Genomic DNA, 15,169 nt, shown 5'->3' with positions numbered 1-15,169 from the left:
TCCAAGTAATTGAATAAGCGTTTGGAATAGAAATTAGTATCAGTAAATGTGACTGCAAAGTTACTGGATTATCGTAAAAACCCAGCTTATTCATTACTGTTCTTCAGGAAAGGAAATCTGCCATCTTTACCCTGTTTATGCTACATGTGACTCTAGTCCCATCAATATGGTTGACTCCAAACTGCCCTCTATATTTAGGATAGCAATGAGATAGGGAATAAATGCCAGCTTCACCAGCAAAGTTCACATCCCATGAATGAACACATAATGCTCATCCTTAACTTTCCTTGACGGAGTGATGCTTAGCCGCCTTGAACCACCACCGTAGATGTGGTGTAGTTATTTGCTTATGGTTGTCAGCTCACGAGTTCCTGGATTCTTATCAAAAAGGGGATTAATTAATCAAATGGATGTTTTTCCATTTATCCTTTTTATTTGAGATCTGAGCTTCACGGGCAAAGCCAGCATTTATTGCCCATCCCTAATTGCCTTTGAAAGAAAGATAGTGAGCCACTGCTTTGAACCAAAGTGGTCCTTCTGGTGAAGGTACCACTGCGCAGCTGTTGAGGAAGGGGTTCCATGACTTAGACCCAGCAGGGATGAAGGACGGTTTGTGACTTGTGAGGTTTTGGGGTGGTGGTGGTTGAGAGGCATCTGCAAGTGTTCCCATATACCTTAGAAATTAGAAACAAGAAAGGAGTGATCGCTTTGATGGGATTATACTATGGCCCCCCCAATAGTCAGTGGGAATTAGAGAAGCAAATATGTACGTAAATCATACTTAGGTCTAAGAATAATAGGGTTGCAATAGCGATTTTAATATTGACTGGGACTGCCTTGCAGAATTTGGTAAGTGTGTCCTGGAAAGTTTTCTGAAGCACTAGGTAGGTGACCCCCCCCCCCCCCCCCCCAGAGAAGGGGCTGCACTCAACCTCCCCTAAGGAAATAAGGCTGGGAAAATGGATGACATGTCAGTGCAGGAGCACTTTGGGACCAGTGACCATAATTCAAGGTAGTCATGGAAAAAGATAGGACTGGTCGTCAAGTTAAAGCTCTAAATTAGGGGAAGGCAAACTTCAAAGACATTAGACATAAACTCTCAAAAATTGATTGGGAGAAGCTGTTTGCAGGTGGACATCTAGCTAGTGGGGGCTTTTAAAAGTGAGATAAGAAGAGTTACATCATGCCCCTGTTAGAGTGAAATGCAAGGCTGAAATAAGGGAACCTTGGTTAACAAGAGATATTAAGGGTCTGGTCAGGAAAAAGAAGGAAGCAAGTTTCAGGGACGTTGGGCTCCAGACATAAGCTTCCCTTCTTTCCCTAGGGCATGACCTAGAATAGGAGACAAGTGACGAGATTGCTGGGCCCTGACAGAGATTTTTCTCTCTCCGTTAGACACAGATGAGGTACCAGGACTGAAGGATAGCTAATGTTGTGCCTTTATTTAAGAAGAGCAGCAGGAATAAATGGGGATACTACAGGCCGGTGAGCCTTACATCAGTAATGGGAAAGTTATTGGAAGGGATTCTGAGGGACAGGATTTATTTGCATTTGGAAAGGGAAAGACTGATTAGGGATAGCCGTTGTGGATCTGAGTGAGGGAAATCATGTCTCTTGAATATTATTGAGTTTTTCAAAGTGATGACCAAGAGGATTGAAAAAGGCTGGATAGTTGACGTTGTCTACATAGACTTCAGCAAGACCTTTGACAAAGTCCCGAATGGTAGATTTGTCTGGCAGGTTAGAACACATGGGATCCAGGATGAGCTGGCCAATGGGATATACAATTGGCTTGGTGGTAGGAGGCAGAGTACAGTAGAGATGGATTGGAAGCCCATGACTAGTGGTATGCCGCATGGATTGATGCTGGGTCCTCCATTGTTTGTCATATATAGTAATGATTTAGGTGAGGATATAGGTGGCATGATTAATAAGTTTGCAGGTGAATCCAAAATTGGTGGTATAATGGACAGTGAAGAAGGTCACTTAAGTTTAAAACAGGATAAAGATCAACTGGGAAAGTGGGCAAGGGAATGGCAGACAAGTACAAAGTGATATATTGTAGGAAGTTAAAGCAGGGCAGGACAAACACAGTGAATGTCAGGGCCCTTGGGAGTGCTGTAAAACAGAGAGACTGTGGGGTACAAGTACATATTTCCCTGAAGGTGGCCACACAGGTAGACAGGGTGGTGAAGAAGGCATATGGCATGCTTGCCTTCACTGGCTGAGGTAACGGGTACAAGATTTGGGACGTCATGCTACAGCTGTACAAAATGTTGGTGAGGCCACACTTGCAGTATTGGGTGCAGTTCAGGTCACCATACTACAAGGAAGGATGTGTTTAAGCCAGAGAAGATGCAAAAAAGATTCACAAGGATGTTGCCTGGATTGGAGGGCTTGAATTATAAGGACAGACAGGATAGGCTAGGTCTGTTTTCCCTGGAACAAAGGAGGCTGAGAGGTGACAGGATAGAGGTTAAATTATGAGAGGAAAAGATCGAGTCTGCTTCCCATGTTAGGGGTGTATAAAACTAAAAGGCATAAGTTTAAGGTGAGAGGGAGGAGGTTTAAAGGGGATCTAAGGGGTAAATTTTTCACACAAAGAGTAGTTGGTATCTGAAATGTGCTGCTGAGGAGGTGATTGAGGTAGGAACAATAACAACAGGCATCTGGACAGGTACTTGAATGAGCAAGGCAGAGAGGGATATGGAATTAATGCATGCAAGAAGGATTAGTGTGAATAGGCATGCTAGTCCGCATAGATGTGGTGAGTGGAAGGGCCTGGTTCTATGTTGTACAATTCTGTAACTCCTCCTAAAGATTTTGTCCTCTTTGATGATACGGGTTGTAGATTTGAGAGCTGCTTTCAAAATAGCCTAGATAATAAATGTAGTGCATTTTGTAAATGGCACACGCTGCAACCACAGTGTGTGTGTACTGGAGAGAGTGAATGTTTAGGCTGGTGAATGGGATGCCAATCAAGTGGGCTACTTTATTCTGGATGGTGTTACGCTCCTTCAGTGTTGATGGAACTGCACTCGTGCAGACGAGTGGAGAGTATTCCATAATACCACTGACTCACAAGTCAGGTGAAGGGTCTTGAGGAGAGAGGAGGTGAGTCACTTGCCATATGATATCCAGCATCTGAGCTCCTGTAGCCACAGAGGTTAGTTGCTGGTTCAGTTGAATTTCTGGCTAATGATGACCTCCAGGATGTTGATGGTAATGGTTTTAAAGATGGCAATGGAATTGAATGCCAAGTGTAGGTTGTTAGACTTTCTCCTTTAGAAATATCATTTTCTTTTACTTGTATAGCATGAATATTAGTTACCACATATCAGTGCATGCCCAAATGTTGTCTAGCACTTCCTGCATGCAGGCATGGGTAGCTTTGTTTGCTAAGGAGTTGCAAATGAAATTGAATATTATGGAATTATCAGCAAACATCCTTATTTCTGACCTTAAAGCCTCTTCTACCTCACTTCTGGAATTCAGCTTGTTGGGCTATGCTTTGAGCAAGGCTGTGGTGAGGTCTGGAGCCATGTGGCCCTGGTGAAACTTAAATTGGACCTCGGTGGGAGGGTTATTGGAGAATACATGTCAATGACACTTTCCATCACTTCATTGATGAATGAGAGTTGACAGATTAGGTGGTATTTACTGGATTGAATTTGTCATTTTTTATGAACAGGACATAATTGTGCAATTTTCCGTATTGTTCGGTAGATGCAATTTAGCAGTTCCATTATTGATGCAAGTTTTTTAATCCAGTTTTAACTAATTGACAAAATTTATGTGCCCGGGTTACTGTGCTGCAATTTAAACTCATATACCTGGATACCTGCTCAGTCAACAATCTCTCCTTGAACGTGGACAAAACAAGGGAGATGATTGTGGATTTTAGAAAGGCCCAGGCTGACCACTCACGCCTGTACATCTATGGCATCATTGTACAGAGAGTCAGCTGTTATAAGTTCTTGGGAATACATAGAGCAGATGACTTGTCCTGGTCAACCAACACCTCCTCCCTTGCCAAGAAGGCACAGAAACATCTCCATTTTTTACAGAGGCTAAGGAGAGCAAACCTGCCCTCCCCCACCCTCACCACATTCTACAGGAGTACTATTGAGAGTGTCCTGACCAGCTGCATCTCTGCCTGGTACAGTAACTGTAACATCTCTGACTGTAAGACTTTGCAGAGAATTGCGAGTACAGCTGGAAAGATCATTGGAGTACCTCTTCCCTCCATCCTGGATATCTACAACACACGATGCACACGTAGGGTCTGCAGAATCATAGATGACCCTTCTCATCCCTCCCACAATCTATTTGTCCCACTGCCATCTGGCAAGCGGTACCGGAGCATCCGTGCCAGAACTACTAGACTGTACAACAGTTTTTTCCCCAGGCTGTCAGGCTCCTGAATACCCTGGAGGCAGTTTCAGACAAATGCTGCGTCAAAAGCCCTGGTTTGCACAATGGTGGATAAGAACTTTAGCAGCTGCTGAATATGTTTGCACAGTTAGTGCAACACACTGAATTCTGTATTTTCTTCATCCAACTCGATTTTGCACTAACCCTGCACTAATTTTGTATTCGGTATATACCGTTTTTTGCTCTATTTGTACTTGCAAAGTTTTTTTGTCTGCGTTTATTGTATGTCTTCTGTTCTATGTATGTCCTCTGTTGTGTGAGTCTGGGGGAAATGACATTTCGTACCTCCATGTGTTTTTATAGCATATAGGTGAATGACAGTAAAGTATATTTTGACTTGACTTGACTTATGTGCATACATCTGGATTTCTATTTTAACTCTACCTACCTTTCCTTTTTTTTAAACAGAATATGTAACAGATGAGTTCCATTATGGGCATAAAATATCAGAATTAATTGTTGAAGATTAGACATTGCTCACAAATGTCTTTTTAAATTGTGCATGTTAGAATTATTGACTAACTACAGTAACATGGAGTCATGTTTATAATCTATTTGTCAGAAACCATGCAAGATTTCTTTTATTCTACTGATTGAATGTAATAATTGGATTGATGTGGTTAAAATAAAGAAACTTTTGATTGTCCAAATGTAAGTATTTCTACATGATACATTTAGCTTTTCAGAAACCAAAGTAATTTTATATAGTATGTAACAATGGAAAAAAAATCAAATTTATCCATTAAGTTCAAAATAATTTTGAAGAAATTGAAAGAATTTGTTGAAAATCATGGTAAGGAATAACGATAGCTTTGTTTGCACTATTCTAAAACAACTGTCAGAAATAACCCTGTTCTTCATTTTTCTCACCACAGTACAATGTGGGAATTATTAGATTAAATAAACTATTTTGACACAAGCAAAGACATGATAGTGAAGGAAACATTAAAATAACCAAGCTGCATTTGACCGACGGTGGTATGAAGAATCAACAACAAGGCTGCAAAGTACTATCAAATTAATTTAGGCTATGATTTACGGTTGTTAATGGTTTATCGATCACTTTAAACACCCACCTAGTAATATGGCATTATTACAGCATCACTTATGTCTCAAATTATTTTGTATTGGAAGCAAAGCCTTAAATTACATAACACTTACAACTCGAGAATTCCAACGGGCAAGAATGATGATCCATAGGAAAATCATGAAGCTGGAGGTAACATTCAGCATTGATGGTTAATCTAATGCAGCAAACAAAAAAAGAAAAACAAAGTGGTCAACTTTGTAGATCAGAATTTTAATAATATGTAAACATTATTGAAAATGTTATTTATGAATATCTGTGTGCAGATACTGTGGTGGTAATGTTTATTCCACATAAATGCCAATATATTTACTCACAGTTGATGGCAATGTCAGATATTGTGGAAAATTGGTTGGAGGGAACAGCAGTCTGAAAAATGGCTGACCTCTAAGGATGTCCCAATGCAAACAATCTGTTGAAGTTGCAACAGCAGAATCCTTTGGAAATTGTACACCAGTAGGACAATGCATTGCAACACACATTAGGTGATCTTATTAGCTCTTGTAAGGAACCCACACCTTCAATTAAGATATGCCTTGTTGACAGCCAAGGCCTCCCATCAAGAAGCAAATTTGCCACTGCTTTTTCAATCTCCTTCTATAAGTAATGAATGGAATGAAATGGAATTAATGTGCAATGTATCACTAGCTAGGCAGATGAAACAGTGGAACAACTTTTTTCCAGAAACTCATGGACTAAGAAATTCTCTTGCATAGTGCAAGAGTTTTATGTGCTACTTGAGTGAATTTCATATGATGGGTAAACAGTTATTTTGCATTCACCATGAACTCCTGCTAATTTGATCTGAATCTTCAATGCCTCTCACACACATGCTTATGGAGGTCACTGTTTAATAATTCATGATTACTGGTATCTATGATTTTTAACTGCATGAATGGCCTGGGCCTCAAACACTGGAATAGATCTTAACTTGAGTGTTGATCAGCCAAGTCGATTTTAATGGGTAGTTAAAGGAATGAATGATAAAAGATCGGAGAAAATTATTTCCAAGCTATCCTGCTAATGAAGGAATGGAGAAATACACCACTCCTTATGCGACAGAGGCTGGAAAGGTCACAATTTGTCTTTAGATCTGAGTCAGCTTATCTCAAGATGCTGGTGACTGTGTTGTTCTGTCTGAAAAGCAATAAACAGTGATGCTCCTGCATGAATGCCAGCAGCTCTCATTGTTTAAATTCCAGGGGTATCCTTCCTTCTGAATCTGTCTCTAAAAGCTATTTTTCTACCATGTTATTACCTCCTCAGCACGTGCCTATGCTCTGGACACGGGCATGCAGAAAGCACGGTAAGGGGGACATGCTCCCCTCCTCAAATAATCCCCTAAACCATTATAAATAATGAAATCTTACATTATTTATAAAACCTGGTAACTTTAAATTATTGTGCCTGTTCCTGTTTCTAGTGCCATCTCCCTTGAATTCATATTTATAATGTATGTAATTTTTAGTTTTGCTGTTTGTGAAAATACATAACAGAGTACAGCTACCAACATTTTTTTTTATTAAAGGCAATCAGCCTTCAATTATCAGCAGTGGCTGGTACAACAAAGACCAAAAGTCATCCCCCGTAGTATATTTACAGTATTTCTTCAAAATGCCCTCAGACGCAGACATGTTACATTGTTTTCCCTTCAAAAGGAAGTATAATACCCTGCAAACTATTGACTATTTATAAATGTAAAATTTCCTATCAGATTGCTAATTATACAATTAACTAATTATTTCTGGAGAAACATATACACAGTTATAAATTTAACCAAAGATGAATTCACTCAGTCTTGTCAACTGCAAGCTGTTCGCCATAAGCTCTAACTTAACATTTTGAAAGCTTCCACTCCAGGTACTAATAGTTCAAGTGGACCACTTTTCCTGATAAGCTTCATAGACATCTGACCTCACATCCTGTTCTGCAATCCTTAACATTATTCTTCATAACCATGAATACATAGTATTCTTAATTTCAACAGTTAAGATTAAGCTTAACACAAGGCTAATAACTCTTAACAATACGGTGGGTATTCATATGTTGTATTTTATGATTAATTGGATACTGTAAACTCAGTTTCTACATATGTTAATCTGTTTAAGGCTCTTCATCTCTGCCCCTCAGTTTCCACAGAATCTTTCACCTGACCACCATTCTTCCTGTAGATACTGGATTTTTCTGTTTCCTGTTGCCATTTTCGAAATCGTAAGGTCAGGTCTTCTAACTTTACCTTTCTGTATCATATCCCGAGGTTTCAACTCTGCCACAACTGCTTTTAATCTGCCTTGCTGCACTCCGCTTATGCTGTATTGGGCTGATATCGGTAAATCCATACTGACTGTGATATCTCCCAATGGAGCTTTTGAACTGTGTCAACATTGCAATATGCACCTCTCTTGGAGCAACCAACTCAATCTGTGCGTACCCAAGCCATTCAACAATTCTGTAAGCAACAAAAGTCTTGTAGACATTGACCTTCTCCCTAGTGTTCATGCAATTTCAAATAACCTCAACACAGCAAACAATCCTCCCCCCACAGCACCCACCACCACCACCACCACCATCACCATGCTAAGCCCTTGTCTTCCACTTTCTCAATGGATCCACGTGGTGACATAGCCCTTGCCTTGAAACTCCGGCGAACTAGGTCCTATGCTCTCCAAACTAATTACGGACTCTTCCTCTAAATCGCTTGCTATTGAGGAATACGAAATACTCCTATGGCTATGAAAATATTAAATCACTCTCTAAATGATGCTCTGGATTTGAGCTGCTCATAATGGGCTATCCTTCAATCTAAAACATCAAATGATGGTCTAATTCTCTGTCCAGCTTTCTGCTTTGCTTTGCAGACCTGTTTCTCAACCTCACAATGGCCTCTGTAGGCACTTCTGAAATAAATACCTTCTACCCTAGGGTCTTGCTGTTATCATAATGCAATACCAGTTTTATTTCTTGACCCACAGTGAAATAGATGTGTCCTCAGTCAACAATGAACACTGCAAATTTGTCATTCTGGAAGAATACTCAATATTCTCTTGATGTCACTTTAGGTACATTTACGGTTGATATTGACAAATCTGATTACAAATCCATTTCTTGGGCTGTCTTAAAATAAAAACAGAAAATGCTGGAAATACTTCAGCAGGTCAGGCTGCACCTCTGGGAAAAGAAACAGAGCTATCGTTTCAGTTTGACGCCCCTGCATCAGAACTGGGAAGGAAACAAAAGAAGCTTGCTGAGCTAATACACAAAAGATTCTACAGATGCTGGAATGTGGGGGAGGGGGGTGATATCACTGATAGGATAAAACTGGGGTGATTATAGGAATAAGCTATAAACTTTGCCCATCTTGTTTTGCATTCTCCACATCCCTTGACTCTGTATCACTTCATCTTTACTCGATCTCCCTAGCATACAACCTTTGTATGTTTTGACCCAGTGTCTGGTTTACTTCTTCTATGGAAGGTCTGGTCTTCAACTCTCTGTGCTGCCCAAGCTTCATGTGTCATCAGTCCCACCTCCAATAGCACCAGCACATCATTATCTGTACTTTGAGATGTTCACTGCCTCTGTGAAGGGATCAACCTTCCTCTTGCAGTCCAGGTAGTGAATGGTAGCCATTGATTTCCTGTTTTCCATTACTAGTTAATTGAAGCTGCAACTTGTGTTGTACAACCAGTGATCGTAAAGTATAGACTTGCAAGTCTTTCACAAGCCCATCTGACCAGTGGTTTGTCTGGGCAGGGCCAGTGCACCCTGAAGTATAAGTAAACCCCAATCTGTCCTACACTATGATTCTCTCAAGCACACAATGCAACAGTCCAAGTGATAATCCAATCTATTTTCATGTGTTCAGCTTGTGAAATGTGGGAGTTACAGAAGACCTCCAGTTTCCCTGATAACTACATCTGCATGAGGTGCATCCAGCTGCAGCTCCTTACAGACTGTGTTAGGGAACTGGAGCTGTAGCTGGATGACCTTCGGCTCCTACGGGATAACAAGGAGTTCATAGATAAGAGCTACAGGGAGGCAGTCACTCCTAAGCTGCAGGAGGAAGGTAGCTGGGTGACTGTCAGGAGAAGGACAGAGAATAAGCAGGAAGTGCAGAGTACCCCTGTGGCTGAACCCTCAATAACAGGTATACCGCTTTGGATACTGTTGGGGGGGACAACCTACCAGGAGATAGCTCCAGTGACCAGGGCTCTGGCACTGAGCCAGGTCATGTGGTGCAGAAGATAAGGGGCGTAGAAGAGGAGAGCGGTAGTGATAGGGGATTCCATAGTAAGGGGGGCAGACAGGAGATTCTGTGGACATGAAAGAGACTCCTGGATGGTATGTTACCTCCCGGATGCCAGGGTCAGAGATGTCTCGGATCGGGTCCACAGCATTCTGAAGGGGGAGGGTGAACAGCCAGGGGTCATGGTACATATCAGTACCAATGACATAGGTAGGAAAAGAGATGAGGATCCTGAAGGGGCAAAATAGGGAGTTAGGTAGGAAGCTGAAAAGCAGGATCTCAATGGTAGTAATCTCTGGATTGCTACCTGCACCATGCACCAGTGAGGGTAAGAATAGGATGATTTGGCAGGTGAATGCGTGGCTAAGGAATTGGTGCAGGGGGCAGAGTTTCAGATTTGTTGATCATTGGGATCTCTTCTGGGGGAGGTATGATCTGTACAAAAGGGATGGGTTACACCTGAACCGGAGGGGGAGCAATATTCTTGTGGGCAGGTTTGCTAGAACTGTTGGTGAGGGTTTAAACTAGTTTAGCAGGGGGATGTGAACCAGAGGGATAGGTCAGAGATTGGTGCATTTAGTGTACAAGTAGATACAGAGTGTAGAAAGACTGTGAGGAAGGATAGGCATTTGAAAGGGCAAAATTGCAGTCAGTTGGATGGGCTGAAGTGTCTCTACTTTAATGCGAGAAGTATCAGGAGGTAGTCTTTGAGATTTTCTTGAGTGCCGTGGTACTGTTAGTTAGTAGCTGGTAGGGTTTAAAAAAAAAGAAAAAAAAGAAAGAGAAGTATCAGGAACAAGGGTGATGAACTTAGAGCGTGGATAAATACGTGGAACTCTAACGTCGCAAGAGCAGGATTGGCTGCTGGATATTCCGGGGTTTAGATGTTTCAAAAGGGACAGGGACAGAGGTAAAAGAGGTGGGGGAGTGGCTTTGCTGATCAGGGACAGTGTCACAGCTGTAGAAAGGGAGGATGTCCTGGAGGGATCCTCCACTGAGTCAGTGTGGGTGGAAAGTCAGAAACAGGAAGGGAGCGATCACGTTATTAGGAGTATTCTACAGACCACCCCCCCCCCCCCCAACCAATAGCAGCAGAGACACTGAAGAGCACATCGGGAGGCGGATTTTGGAGAAGTGCAAAAATAATAGGGTTGTCATCATGGATGATTTCAACTTCCCTAATATTGATTGGCACTTCCTTAGTGTAAAGGGGATAGATGGGGCAGAGTTTGTTAGGTGTGTCCAGGAAGGATTCCTGACACAGTATATGGACAGGCTGACTAGAGGAGAGGCCATACTGGACCTGGTACTAGGCAACGAGCCTGATCAGGTTTCAGATCTCTCGGTGGGAGAGCATTTTGGGGATAGTGACCATAGCTCCTTGACCTTTACCATAGCCTTGGAGAGGGATAAGAGCAGCCGATATGGGAAAGTATTTAACTGGGGGAGGGGAAATTATGATGCTATTAGGCAGGAACTTGTGAGCGTAAATTGGGAACAGATGTTCTTTGTGAAGTGCATGCAGAAATGTGGAGATTGTTTAAGGAATACTTGCATGGGGTTCTGGATAGGTTTGTCCCATTGAAGCATGGTAAGGATGGTAGAGTGAAGGAACCATGGCTGATGAGAGACGTAGAACATCTTGTCAAGAGGAAGAACGAAGGTTACCTGAGGTTTAGAAAGCATTGATCAGACAGGGCTCTGGAGAGTTACAAGATAGCCAGGAGGGAGCTTAAGAATGGATTTAGGAGAGCTAGAAGGGGGCATGAGAAGTCCTTGGCGAGTAGGATTAAGGAAAACCCCGAGGCGTTCTATACATATGTGAAGAATAAGAGGATGACTAGGGTGAGGGTAGGACTGATCAGGGATAAAAGAGGAAATATGTGCCTGGAGTCGGAAGAGGTAGGGGAGGTCTTTAATGAATACTTTGCTTCAGTATTCACCAGTGAGAGAGACCTTGATATTTGTGAGGATGGCGTATGACAGGCTGATATGCTAGGGCATGTTGAAGTGAGGAAAGAGGATGTGCTGGGACTATTGAAAAACATTAGGATAGATAAGTCACCAGGGCCAGTCAGGATTGGCTCACTCATAGAAGACAGAGGGTGGTGGTAGATGGAACGTATTCTGCCCGGAGGTCGGTGACCAGTGGTGTTCTGCAAAGATCTGTTCTGGGACCCCTGCTCGTTGTGATTCCTTTATAACTGACTTGGATGAGGATGTGGAAGGGTGGGTTAGTAAGTTTGCTGATGATACAAAGGTTGGTGGTGTTGTGGATAGTGTAGAAGGTTGTTAAGATTACATCAGGATATTGATAGAATGCAGACCAGGGCTGAGAAGTGGCAGATGGAGTTCAACCTGGAAAAGTGTGAAGTGATAACCTTCGGGAGATCAAATTTGAAGGCAGAATGCAAGGTTAATGGCAGGACTCTTAGCAGTGTAGAGGAACAGAGGGATCTTGGGGTCCACATCCATAGATCCCTCAAGGTTACCATGCAGGTCCATAGGGTTGTTAAGAAGGTGTATGGTGTTTTGGCCTTCATTAGTCAGGGTATTTTCAAGAGCCATGAGGTAATCTTGCAGCTCTGTAGAACTCTGGTTAGACCACACTTGGAGTATTGTATTCCGTTCTAGTTGCCTCATTATAGGGAGGATATGGAGGCTTTAGAGAGGGTGCAGAGGAGATTTACCAGGATGCTGCCTTGATTGGAGAGCATGCCTTATGAGGATAGGTTGAGTGAGCTAGGGCTTTTCCCTTCATCAGGAGGATGAGAGGTAACTTGATAGAGGTGTACAAGATGATAAGAGGCATAGATCGAGTGGACAGTCAGAGACTTTTTCCCAGGGCGACAATGGCTGACATGAGGGGACACAATTTTAAGGTGATTGGAGGAAGATATAAGGGGGATGTCAGGGGTAAGTTTTTTACATGGAAAGTGGTGGGTGCGTGGAACGCACTGCCTGCACATGTTGTGGGGGCAGATACATTAGGGACATTTAAGAGACTCTTAGAGAGATACATAAAAGTTAGAGAAATGGGGTTTATGTGGGAGGGAAGGGTTAGATTGATCTTAGAGCAGGATAAAATGTCGACACAACATCATGGGCCGAAGGGCCTGTCCTATGCTGTAATGTTCTATGTTCTATGATCGCTTGTGCATGTTCCTTTAACTATTATAGGTAACTGGACCTACCTATCCCTATTACAACCAAGTAGTTCAGCACTCCCATAACTTATACAGCCCCTTCTAAATAGGTACAAAGCCCCATTTTGCTCTGTCTCAAAAGAAAGTGATTCAGGTATTTCCAATATACATCCTGGACAAACACTGACTGCCTTGCAACAGCATCAATATGCATTCTCATTGTTGTTTTTCAATCAATAGGGTGGCCTTCAATGCACTATCCTGATCACTCTCCTCTGATGTGAAACAGATATCATTCAGTATTTCTGTTTCCATCTCTTGCTTATCCAATTCCACAGTATGTACAGCATCCCAGCAGGACCCTTCTATACCCTTACCCCCTTGCTTTTCTGTTAAACAAGGACTGCTGTCTTTGCTGGTAGTTACTTTCTTCAAGGACTTGCACTCCTGTCCAACATGCCCTGCCCTGTGACATTTGCATCACTGAACAATCATACTGAGGCCAGATGACTCCGATAAAATCTATGGCAAGATCTTCCACCTTTTTCTGTGCACATGACCTCCACCTTTGGCACTGATGTGGCTTCAGCTGAACCCACCTGTAGTATCCACGTGACTTGGCAGTGAAGATGGAGAAAACCACACTACCATTACCATCCTCTGGGTGTGTTCCTTGTTTGCACCTCAGAATTGGGCTATGGGTGAAACTGCCTCATATTTTTAAGCACCATCTCCATCCTGCTGGCTCTTTTGCATGCTCCGTGAAACATAGGATCATAAGGAATGGAAGCTGGAATTTGCCACTCATCTCCTCATGCCTGCTTCACCATTCAATAAGATCATGCCTTGTCATTTATCTCAATGCCACCTTACTGCACTAACAGTGAACATTACATCCAGTGGTTAAAAAAGTTTCCCCTGAATTCTCTCACTTGCCAGTCCATAAATTAAATAAACACACAGGTCCTGACCTAAAAATGCCTGGAAGTGTCTTCAACCTGACTATGTATTCATCAGCCATTTTCTGCTAACCACTAGTGGCATGTGCCAAACTTATATCCACCACAGCATTCACCTCTTAGGCACTAAGAGCACATATTTAGAAGGGTTCTGAACCTGTCCACATTTGAATTTTATGACACAAAAAATTCTGCAGATGCTGGAATCTGAAGCAATGCACAAAAAGTGCTGAAAGAACTCAGCAGGTCAGGCAGCATCCATGGAGGGAAATAAACAGTCAACATTTCGGGCCGAGACCCTTCATCGGTCCTCCAGCACTTTTTGTGGATTGCATGTTTTAATTTTGCTAACTTTCCTCAATAGATTCTGCAACATGAGCCCATGCATTGGTCAGTGGAGTGAGCAATAACAGTAGTGCCCCAAATATGCAAACTCTACTCAAAATAACTGGTTCTCCATTCCTTATATTATAAATAAACGGCTGAAGGCTTCATCCCTGTGATCCTTGTACGACAAAAAGATTTTTTTTCAAATACAGAAAGACTGAATGTTCTAGACCCAAAGAAGTAAATAAGGCAGCATGGATCCTGACTTTAACAATCTTTCTATCTCCCACCCTTGCTCATCACAGAAGAGTCAACAAGTCAATGTCAGGCAGAGTCACTTTGCACACTGGATCATTTCAAGGGAAATCCAGTTAGCCTTACTTCTGTGCTCTTTCCCTATTTTCTTGGAATTCTTCAAATATTTATCCCATTCCAGTTTGAATTCACACTCACCACCCTATCAGGCGTTGCATTCTGAATCTGATTCTCTTGTGTAAAAAATTGTTCGTTCTGTTGTCTCTGGTTCTGTTGGCAATTATCTTTCTTCCTTATTCCCCTCAATCCCTGTAAATTCCAGGATATTAGTTTGTATTTACCAGCGCTGGGTGCTTTGATGCACTGTGATTCTGATTTCTGCCGTGGGCCTATAGCTCCTTATCAATGAACAGTAGGAAAAGGACATTTATGAGTGTATAAGCACATTTCACTCTTGCCATTGTGAACAATGATATACAAAGCCCTGCTTTTACATGGGGAGAATAAAAATGAACTTAGTCTGCAATGCACCACCAAGCACCACATTAAAGTATTTGAAAGCTTCTGTTAGTTGGAGATGGTCATTGCATGAAAAATAGCAAATGGAACAAAAGAGCAAATGGCTTTATTTCTGACCTTGTAATAAAAGAAATGTTATCCATGAAATGCATGAAGCTAACTGGGCCAAGGATGTTGCCCTGAGAAACACCAACAC

General features: G+C 42.1%; 1 protein-coding gene across 1 annotated transcript in view; it reads right to left on the bottom strand.

The window, feature by feature from the left end:
• The window catches only part of gabrg1 (gamma-aminobutyric acid type A receptor subunit gamma1), a 98,892-nt gene that overhangs the window by 23,104 nt on the left and 60,619 nt on the right, over positions 1–15,169 (bottom strand). Inside the window, exon 5 of the mRNA XM_052032060.1 lies at positions 5,596–5,678. Coding sequence (XP_051888020.1) covers positions 5,596–5,678 — 83 coding nt within the window. The remainder of the gene's footprint in view (positions 1–5,595; positions 5,679–15,169) is intronic.

Source organism: Pristis pectinata, chromosome 2 (genome assembly GCF_009764475.1).
Source record: "Pristis pectinata isolate sPriPec2 chromosome 2, sPriPec2.1.pri, whole genome shotgun sequence".
In the NCBI taxonomy this organism is placed as follows: Eukaryota; Metazoa; Chordata; class Chondrichthyes; order Rhinopristiformes; family Pristidae; genus Pristis; species Pristis pectinata.
This window is presented reverse-complemented; position numbering and strand designations above follow the sequence as displayed.